The 11490-nt window shown below is 31.1% G+C and overlaps 1 protein-coding gene across 1 annotated transcript; it reads left to right on the top strand.

The window, feature by feature from the left end:
- Window positions 1–7104: 7104 nt before the first annotated feature.
- LOC110684375 (indole-3-acetic acid-amido synthetase GH3.5-like) lies at window positions 7105–10256 on the top strand. Its single transcript, XM_021860833.1, has 3 exons — window positions 7105–7634; window positions 7789–8720; window positions 9219–10256. The coding sequence occupies exons 1-3, from the start codon at window positions 7297–7299 to the stop codon at window positions 9812–9814; spliced, it is 1866 nt and encodes a 621-aa protein (XP_021716525.1). The 5' UTR covers window positions 7105–7296; the 3' UTR covers window positions 9815–10256.
- The last annotated feature ends 1234 nt before the right edge of the window (window positions 10257–11490 follow it).

Genomic DNA, 11490 nt, shown 5'->3' with positions numbered 1-11490 from the left:
TTCTCGGTGAAGAGAATCAATTAATAAACATCTCTTGAAAATATCTGCTTCTAATGATTACAATAAACATATGTGTTGATAATTAAATATTGGAAACCATAATCAGTAAAAATTTGCTAAAGAATTTCACGTACTCCCTAGTTTGATTTATGTCAGAAATTGTTGAAAAAAAAAATAATCAACCAGTACTAGGAAATTTTTAGTGAAACTTCAAAGCAGATGGACTAAGTTTAAATAAAAAAAAAAAAATTGAAATTAAAAAATTAAAAAATTTCAGATTGGAAAAAGTCAACGGTCAAAGATTTGCATTACTGTTTGTGTCTCCCATAAACTACACACACTATGCGCACACAACATTCTCGGCCTTGAACATTCATTTCTTAGAAAAACAGATAGCATAAACTAATTAACTTGTTAAATTTTGAGAGAGATAATTGTACTAATTTTCATTACAAAATTCCCTTCATTAAGCACAATACCCTGCCCATTTGCCTGCGGCCCTACCTGCCTTTGTGCACTTTCCGTTACCATTACTATTTTCTTCGTTTGGGGTGATTGTACAACCTCTTTAGAAAAAAAAAATAATAACGGTTTTGATATATATAGGAGTTCTGTACCAGCATTTAATTAAATAAGTAATTAATATACTTTAGTTTAAGTTGAAAAGTCTGTTTTATTCAACATATTAATATAAGATCATATCAACATAAATAGGTAGAGATCGCCAATATAAAAAAAATTGCAAAAATAAGTTTATTCAAAAGAAAAATTCTATCGAAAATAACCTAAATTTTGACAAAAAATAATATTGACGGTTGTAGACAAAGAGCAATTCGGCCTTTGGAATTTCAAAACTCGCTCCTAATATTAAAAATGTTAGATGCATTAATTTTATGAAATTACGATCATATATAGAATATTCTAGTATCGTCCAAAATATCTTAGGATATTTCTTGTATTATAGAAATTTTGTAATCATTGTTCTTATTATAATATTACATTTTTTTTATTAATATTAATTATCTTAAACACGGAAAATTACACGATCTAACATGTCTCATATAAGATTTTGCCTAATCGAATATGGAGCCACCACATTGTTTGGACGTGCAATGTTCTAAAAATCTTGGTCAGGAATGTCCTACGGCATCTTAATGAATGTTAGGTCAACCGTCTCCCACTATCTAAGCCACCGTTTACTTCAAAAGCTATAAGAAATCAAGCGTAGACTAACACTGTGCTTGAGATTACTTTTCTACTTGATCATTGTCAATTTGCTTTTACTTTAATTGATAGCCAAACAAGTTAACAATGTGAAATCAACACTTACAAGTTGTATATATTGATTGTATCTCGTATTATTAATAACAATATTATACTTAAAATATATGTTATGTTTATCGTGATGTTGCTTTGCATATGAGAATGGTATTAGATGTCGCATTATAGCATATTGTTGAATAATGTTGATCATATCAATAATTAGGTCGAACTTGATTTCAATTTATAGATTATATATTTTGTATAAATCAATTTTAATTCCAATTGATATTTGGATACAAATAAGTTTTACTGGATTGTTGAATCCAATCTATATGGCTTGGAATACAATTTATAATAATTTATGTTGAAGAATTTAGCTAGAATTGATTATTAACTTTGTATTGTACAAAAGTCGATAAATCAATGTTAGAGGAGAAATTAGATAGAGAAGAGAAGAGAAATGCTACGTCAAGGCATTGAAGTCCTATTCGTACACGTGTCAAAGTAGTAAAGTTAATGAATTAGAGACAGCTGGAAACTTTACAAGTAGTAGTAGTTCTTTTCTCACTAACACAACAAGATATATTCACAAGAAACTCCAAATTACTACAGTATCATAATATTGTTAAAAAAAAAAAAAAAAACACTACTATCATAATAACGAACCTTTATAGTCTTTACCACACCCTATGGCGAGGGAAAATTAATGTCTAGTAGAGTGAGAGAAAATAAACGATTCCGTCGAATCAAAATATAAATTGCTTTATGTTACAGCGTATTGTTAGTATGATATTAGAGTGAAAGAAATTGTAATCATGTAGGATTAGAGAAATTAAAAAACTAAATATATTTCAAATGGCTACAATAAAATGTTAGCTAAATAAACTTGTACGGACTAGTATGATTGATAGGAGTTTAATATAAGCAATGTCAGTACTTGAGTAGGGCTTTTAGTTTGCAAGTTGGAAAATTCAAGTTTCTCCCTTCGTTTTCTTTAAAATTAAGAAAAATTAGCTTTACGCGATATGATTTAATTTTGGATTAAAATTAATTTATACCTCTAAATTGCAGCTTAAGGTCCATTATATCATTATTTTGTAATAAAACTTCTTCCTTTTAGGCGGAGAATTGAAATTAATTTGGAAAAATGTTAAAAGAAGATATGAACTCAACAAGGCTTTTAGTAGTATAATATAGTTTAATTGTTCATAGTTCATCGTACCTTTCTATGTAGATCTTTGGTTGCTATATAAAGGAAAGACTTTGATATCATTTATAGTATAGTTTAGTAACAAATTAAGTAATATAAATGGCTTTTGAGAGCTACTTTACAACAAAACTTTCTATTAAAAAAACAAAAAAGAAAAATAGGCTTATAATAAATTGAAGAGAAAAAAATTATTTTGTAGGATTTCTTGCTCTAAAATCAAGTTTTCAATTGCATTCTTCAAACAATGGGTTAGCGTCATCACCACTTATAATGCCATGTTAAAATTTCAAATGGATTTGCTTGTGTAAAGGAAAAGTTTTACCACATCAATTCTCTAGTGATTTTTCATCACATTACATAGTAAAATAGCTTTATCGATCATCATAAAATTAAAAGGCAATATGTAATGTAACAATTATATACTTTATTGTATGTTAGTCAACTTACCTTTTTGTTTTTGTTTAAAGTCTTCGATCAATCAAATTAACTTGCAAGTTGGTTTTCTCTTAACAAAAGGTATTTAATATTGTTATTAAGAGGTACACGTACCCTTTGAGTTGTCTTCTCTATTGCTATCAAATGGACTAACTTTACATATTCTTTCCACCAGCAAAGTGTTGGCTCACTTGGTAAGACTCTTACCTCATATCCTAGAAGTCTAGGATTTAAATCCTACCAATTGAGGATACTTATTAAGGGTAGGGATTTCTTACCCTCTCCTCTATTCCCAAGTGATGACTCATAAATACTGGACAAACTGTGAGGGTTAAGGTACGGTCAAAGTCCTTCATACCATTAATAAAAAAATAAAAATAAAAATAAAAAACGTACTCTTCCCGAGTATCTCTTCTCTTTCAGGGAATGTTTGATCAACAAAATGGCCTGGTATGAGCTTAACTTGAAACCATGAATGAATTTGGATATTATTAGTTTGATTTTTGATTCTTGATCGATATCATAAGTTTGGTTATTGCCACGACTTAACTTCATAATACCTCATATGTAAATGTCATCTGTCTTACTTGACAAAGCTTCTTCTTAATATAATTTGCTGCAGCTTCTGTTGATCAAAGTATAATATACAAGATAAAATATTATTCTTACAAGATTTAAACCCACGACCTCAAATTTAAAACTACATGTTAACCACTAAGCTATTACCATATTATTACATGTTATTAAATAAAAATGAAATATTATTAATACTTTTTATCTTGTCTAACAATAATATATTGTAGATTCTATCATATATTTCCTAACAGTACTATAATATCAAAACCAAAATGATGCAATTATTTTCAAACAAAATGCAATATATACTTCCTGTCAAACAATCCCAACAATTCGTCCTTATGTATTGGACAAACTTGGATATTGAAAAGGAATAAGATAGAGGTGAATTTATGCATTTTGGACAAAATACGGGAAACCGGTTTGTTGGAGTAATAAGAGACACTCCACCCTTTGAATTGGCACACCTGTAGCCGGAGTTACTCCTTGCGAGTTTACCGGAAACCTATCAATTCGCCCCATTTCTTGTGCCCCTATACTTCTTATATCGTGCGCCAATTTTTGTTCTTTACCTACTATTAGCCAAAACAATTTAAAATCTATGATTATATACAAGAATTCAATATCCGATGATCAAATTAATATGAGTATTCATAATCTCAAATCAATATTCAATGTTATTTATAGGTAAGGCAAAGACATCTTATCAGATCGGAATTTCGCACTAGTCAATATGCATATGATACTTGACTAATTTGATAGCATAGTACGTACGTAGATTATATTTGTTGAATATGTATGTTCAAAGATTAAGAGTGTATTCTCCTCACCTAAATTTGACTATCTTGATATATTGTGATTGGCGAATTGAATGTCGATTTTTATTAATTTTCTTTTTCTAGATGAACTTGAGGTCGATAAGGTTAAAAAAAAATAGATTACTTTGTAAATAACAATATAATGTGTATGTACGGATTCATTGTTATATGCTATATAAAAGCTTTGACAGATACTTGAAACTTTTGTATACATCCTGTTTACACTAATATTATTGTACATCGAGCAGTATAAGGGTAACTTTTAGCCAATTTTAGGGTAACTTTTAATCTTTTTTTGGGTAACTTTAAACATAATACAATTTTTATATAAATCAACAACAAGTAAAGTTTTATAAAGGTAATTTATTTACATTCAATCACTAATAATTGATTTTTAGGCATTTAAAATGTGATTCATTACTAATAAAGCGTAGATAATTTTTATTTGAATTGGGTTAATTTAACGCATATTGGGGTAACTTTTATTCGTTTCAGGGGTAACTTTTATTCGTTTCAGGGGTAACTTTTAATCACTTTAGTTTATCTTTATAATGAATGTACAATAATTACACCCGATTTTTTTAAAAGTTTGTGTAATAAATTAAGTAAATGTCGATAAGGTCTTGTATTATGAGATAGGATGACTTTTAATATGACATAAGGTGATTTCTATCGAAATCAATGACTTTTAATAAGATATGATGAGATGACTTGACTATTTGTGTTGAAATCTCCTTGTAATTAAAATAATAAAAACAAAAAGGAAACAATTTTGTAATTAACCAATTAATCACAATTCACCAAATACACACCATCTATTCCACACACACACACACAAAAAAAAAAAAAAAATCCTACACACCATCATTAAAAATACATAACTAAGCAGATGAAGAAAATTTCTCCAATAAGTATTTATCTTTCGAAACAATTTAAATTTTTTTTTCAAACTACTATCGATATCTAGTTCATGTGTTAGTACGAATACATTTTGTTACAAGAGAAATTTAAAATTGATTTACTTGGCGTGTATAAATACATTCCAAAAATATATAATAAAACTAGATAATTAACTAATTAAATAATCCTACTGGACATTAGTTAGTATTTGGTACTTCCACGCACTTAATTACAAGTTCATGGAAGTCATTGTCAACTTGGTAGAAAAGGATTAAAAAGTTGTATAATTTTGTCTAAGAAAGTTGCTTTCAAAATGGCAAGGTAACTAAACTTTGATTATAAGGGTGTCCAGTATGTTTAGCAACAATTAAACACAAGAGGGGCCCTTAATATTATCCCTTAACAACAATTAATTAACCACGTAATCATCCTTTCCTGGTAATTACGGCACGAACACATTTTTGGTATATTATTCATTCATATTGCAATTATCAACTCTAGACTTTAGATGGCATTTTATTGTCTTTGATATATGTACATAAAAATCTTCTTTTACTATTTACGGTTAATATATTAATTGATATTTAAATATGTAATACATTCATGATAGATGTCTTACCACCCTTTACTTTTGTTGAATTTGAGGTTGTGAGAATACTTCACTGGATAGCGACTAGTTTATATAGTTTATATTTAAGGTCGAAAAGGTTTAAACGCAGAAAACTCTCACATTAAATATTGTTGCATTATCAAGACTCAGACATGATGACATGAGACATATCACATATGCTCTCATAGAATATTTTCTTGTTATATTTTACTAATGCAATATGATTGTAAATTTTAATTTAAAAAAATGCACAATAATTAATTTTTTGAAATGTAGGAATTATCTCTTAGCATAAGCATTGTCTTTATTTTTTTTTAACATAGTCTCTATCAAAAAGAACACTGTGAGTCTGTGACAGATACAAGTATGTATCAATTAGACATATGAATATATGATTCCACAATCGTTTATGAAAAAGACCTTGAGTATTTTTTTATGAATTAGCTTTTTTAATTCGTTAGATTAATGTTTGAGCTCAAGCAACATGCATTGGTATGAAATGTTTATCCACTTAGGAGTATCAAAAGGGAATCTTGATTCTCTAAGATCATTAAACAAGTTTCATTGTTATATATTATATATGACTAAATTTTTCCTTTACCTTTACCTTTACCTTTATGTGTATTCTTTTCCCTCATTAATCAAAAGAAAGTTGCTACTTTCTCTCCTAAAACCAACAACTCATGATATACATATTGGGAATATTCGAGAAAAAAACAAAAAAAAAAACTTATTCAATTCATAAAACGTATTCATAAACTATCTATATGTTTAAATTTTATACGTAGTAGTATACTCCACTCAAATGGGGAATCAACTAATGTACATCATAAAGGATAAATTAACAAAACCATATCAAATTCGCAATTAATATAGTTTTACTAAAAACTGAACACTATATCTTCGTGATTAAAGTAGATACGTTAACGTTTAACATACATTCTAAATTGCAATGTCAAATCCTAATTATCAATAGCACAACTAAGATTATTGTCATAATGTAGAAAACTTAGCCAAATTAACATATCAATTATGCCTCCAAGAGTAGTTGTGGTTTGACCTTAAGCTTAGATAGCATGGAACATCCATGTGTTGGTCGGTCAAGCAAGCTAGCCAACGTTAATTGTTAACAAATTGAATAACCCAAAATTATACTAATCATAAAACCTCACATAAATTGACAACTCTACCCACCAATATAACTACCCTTTTATTTTAATTTAATATTTTAATTTATTTTCAATTTTATTTTTATTATTATGAATTTTGAACCCTGAGTTAGAGCAAAGCAAACCCCCTTTCCCCTTTCCCCTTTCCCCTTTCCCCTTTCTTTCTTCTATAAAAACCCACATATCCCCTTCTTTCCTTTACACCCACACTCCCATAACCAACAACAAACAAACCATTTCATTTCTCTCTCTTCTTTCTCTCTCTATAAAAATTATTTACGAATTAACAAATTCCATTACAGTATAGCTATAGCCATGCCTGAGGCACCAAAAGAAACATATGATCACCCAAAAAAACCCATGGAAGTTTACAACATGTATGAACGAAACAAGAAATCTCTTGACTTCATTGAGGAAGTTACCGAAAATGCTGATCAACTTCAAAAAAGAGTTCTCTTTGAAATCTTAACTCGAAACTCCAACGTCGAGTACCTTCAGAGGCATGGCCTTAATGGCGCTACTGATAGGGATACGTTCAAGAAACTCATCCCTGTTATTAAGTATGAAGATATTCAATCCGATATTACTCGAATTGCCAATGGGGATAAATCTCCCATCCTCTGCTCCCATCCCATCTCCGAGTTCCTTACCAGGTATGCAGAGTAAAACTGGTCGATACCAGCTAAGACTTTAACCAGCTAAACTAGTTAATACTGCAGCTGTCGTTCTGTTCTATATTATTTTGTTGCATTAAATTTCGCGATTGATTGATTTTTTTTTTTTTGGAAATTGTTGTTGGTTGTGTAGCTCTGGAACATCTGGAGGAGAGAGAAAATTGATGCCTACAATTGAAGAGGAGTTAGACAGGAGGTGCATGTTATACAGCTTACTAATGCCAGTTATGAGTCAATTTGTACCTGGCTTAGACAAAGGCAAAGGGATGTATTTCTTGTTCATAAAATCTGAGGCTAAGACTCCGGGCGGGCTCTTGGCCCGACCCGTTTTAACCAGCTATTACAAAAGCTCGCATTTCAAAAACCGACCTTTTGACTCTTACACAAACTATACTAGTCCTAATGAAGCCATCTTATGCTCTGATTCCTACCAGTCCATGTACGCCCAACTCCTCTGTGGCCTATTCGAACACAACGAGGTTCTTCGGGTCGGGGCAGTTTTTGCCTCCGGGTTTATCCGGGCCATTAAATTCCTCGAAAAACATTGGACCCTCTTGGCCCATGACATCCGGGTCGGGTCACTCAACCCGCAAATCACTGACCCGTCCGTTAGAGACGCAGTGATGCGGGTCCTGAAACCCGACCCGAAGTTAGCGGACTTTATCGAGGTCGAATGTAGCAAGAAGTCATGGCAAGGGATTATTACTAGGCTGTGGCCTAACACAAAATATGTTGATGTTATTGTGACAGGGACCATGGCACAATATATTCCTACCCTTGATTATTATAGTAACGGTTTACCCCTTGTTTGTACCATGTATGCCTCTTCTGAATGTTACTTTGGTGTCAACCTTAACCCTCTCTGCAAGCCAAGCGAAGTTTCCTACACCCTTATTCCTACCATGGGTTACTTCGAGTTTTTACCCGTTCAGCGTAATGTCAATGGCGTCACCAATTCTATCTCTATGCCCAAATCTCTCACCGAGAAGGAGCAGCAAGACCTTGTTGAGCTCACCGATGTCAAGCTCGGTCATGAGTACGAACTTGTCATTACTACTTATGCCGGTATGTTACTTATTCTTGCTTTTTTTTTTTTTTTACTATATGATTGTTATTTTGTTACACATGAGTAGTGGTAGGCTTAACACGATGCGTGAATTAATGTGGATTCATAATTTACTTATGTAAGGGTCTTTATTTGTTCCTGACAAAAAAAGGGATATTTTAGGGAGAGAAAAAGGCGTGTGAGGAATGTATTGGATTTATATGGATAATATCCGAAATTATAATTGTTATATGCATCACATTCTTTGAAAATTCTCAAAATTCCTTTATTAATTTTCGAGCTTCTAAAAATATTCCGTATTAATTTTCCAACACCCCCTTAAAAGGTTTTCAAAAGCCCAAAATATCCCCCATAAGACTAAACAAAAGTGTATTATGTTGACAATGATAAATTAGGCAAACCTCATTAATACTTCCTCATTGTTACATTATTATAACCGACTTTTTATTTTGATTTTATGATGGAACCTCGCTAAACTTGTACGTATACATAAACAGGTTTGTACCGATACAGAGTAGGCGACGTTCTAAGGGTGGCCGGGTTTAAGAACAAGGCACCACAATTCAACTTCGTGTGCCGGAAGAACGTGGTGTTAAGCATAGACTCCGACAAGACCGACGAGGTGGAGCTCCAAAACGCGGTAAAGAATGCCGTGACACACCTACAGCCATTCGATGCCACCCTACTAGAGTACACTAGTTATGCTGACCTATCAACCATACCAGGCCACTATGTACTATTTTGGGAGCTAAGCCTAAATGGCACCACAGTGGTACCGCCTTCGGTTTTTGAAGATTGCTGCCTAGCCATCGAGGAGTCCCTTAACAGCGTGTACCGGCAAGGCCGGGTTTCGGACAAGTCTATTGGACCACTAGAGATCAAGATAGTCGAAAACGGAACGTTTGATAAGCTTATGGATTATGCCATTAGTTTAGGGGCGTCTATTAATCAGTATAAAACTCCTAGGTGTGTTAAGTTTGCACCCATTGTAGAGTTGCTTAACTCAAGAGTTGTGTCATCTTACCGTAGTCCAAAATGTCCAAAATGGGTCCCGGGTCACAAGCAATGGTGCAATGGTAATGAAGAAAGATGAGGGGTAAAAAAGTAATTTTCATTGCTTGATTGTGGTTGAATGCATGTTAATGGAGGATAAGAAGAAGAAGAAGAAGAATGAGCTGTTTTTGTGATCATTTTGGGTAGGAGGATGATCAATTCAAGGACCCATTTTAGATGGAGTACTATTCACCAATCTAATTTTAATTAATTAGTTTTTTTTTTAATATTTTTTTTTTTTTTTTTAATCTTATGTATGAATTATTGTAGCACCTGTTTATGAGCAATGTGTAGGGACAATGAAAATGTTTAGGTTTCGTTTTGTACAAAATTAATTAATTCCCTTATTTCTAAGGAGGAACGTTTTTTTAATTTCTTTAACTGTCTTGGTGTATTCATGACTGTAATTTATCATTGCCTGTTAAAAGCGGGTGGGTGTATGATAACGAAATATATCCAATTACGTATGGCATTCTTATGAATTTTAGTTTGAGAAGAAAGCTTTTTCTTGTAGAAACTAAACTTCAATGTTTCACTTCCTCACTCACTTCTCTTCTTTTATTTTATTATTTATTTTCTACGGTTGTTATTCAAACACAATTACTTTCTAATTGGCATTATTCCTACTTCGTACTAGTGGATATTTTTTTCGTGAAAATAATTGGTTAAGAGTAGTGTTAACTTGATTAAGATTATTGTTTTAGACAACGAAAGTTTAAAATTGATTTTTATCGTTGATATTTTAACAAAACCTAGAAAAATATCAAGTGCTAGTACTTGTAATTTGTAACTTCACAAAGTTAAAATTACATCAATGTATTCACATACAATTAGATTGAACGGAACTTTATGTTTTGAAATAACGTTCACCAAATTTACAAATAATGATGGACCAATTCTGAATCTGGTCCAAACTTTAGTGAATTCAAACTTTAAAACAAGCATGCTTTTTAGATGACATACAAAGAAGTTATGGTACTACTTGTTGAGATGTAAACAAAACATGCATGTGGATGACAACGTCTAAAGGAAAAAGACCAACATGTATGATGTATGTTACTCAAATACGTTATCCTTGATTGGAGAAAAGGTCTAATACATTATTTAACTAATTTCTATCATGATTTACAAAATTACTTGGACATTTGTTCTATACTGTTGAGTGTTTGTACAATACTATGATTTATCATGCTAATCAACATATAATTTTAAACATCAATACATATATGATCGTGATAGATTTATCTCGGTGTATAGTTTCTAAATATTAAATTATTTTTAAAAATATGTACAGTATACTCCGTGTTGACGATATTAATGTTGGATTAAATACATTGAAATTTGTACAAAATAACGAGACAAATAAAATAAAAATAAAAACGGATAGAGTAATAAAATTTATAATTTGTACTTGTAGTATTTTAAATGTGAAAATATACATTTTCAAGATTATTCTTATATGATAAATATAATAGTAATTCATATATCCTGAAAATATTCACATGTAACGATCATTATAGAACGAAAGAAAAATAACTAATTTAATATGGTGGAAAATTTATTTGACCTGAAAATTATGCCTCAAAAACTATTTAAAAATAAAAAATAAATTTTCTAATGGAAATAATGGGTGTTCCCTACATAAATTCAGCCATAAAATCTGCCACTGAAGTCTCATGGGCCACTTCCTAAAACGGCAAAGCCAAGCCTCCCTTT

This window comes from Chenopodium quinoa, unplaced genomic scaffold (assembly GCF_001683475.1).
Source record: "Chenopodium quinoa cultivar QQ74 unplaced genomic scaffold, ASM168347v1, whole genome shotgun sequence".
NCBI lineage: Eukaryota > Viridiplantae > Streptophyta > Magnoliopsida > Caryophyllales > Amaranthaceae > Chenopodium > Chenopodium quinoa.
Note: the sequence above shows the minus strand (reverse complement) of the source record. Positions and strands in the feature narration are given on the sequence as shown.

Bases quoted from the DNA above. Each gene is read 5' to 3' on its own strand.
- LOC110684375 (XM_021860833.1), top strand. From the start codon at position 7,297: ATGCCTGAGGCACCAAAAGAAACATATGATCACCCAAAAAAACCCATG. The intron at 7,635-7,788 runs GTATGCAGAGTA...TTGGTTGTGTAG, and splicing joins ATCTCCGAGTTCCTTACCAG to CTCTGGAACATCTGGAGGAG. The intron at 8,721-9,218 runs GTATGTTACTTA...ATACATAAACAG, and splicing joins TGTCATTACTACTTATGCCG to GTTTGTACCGATACAGAGTA.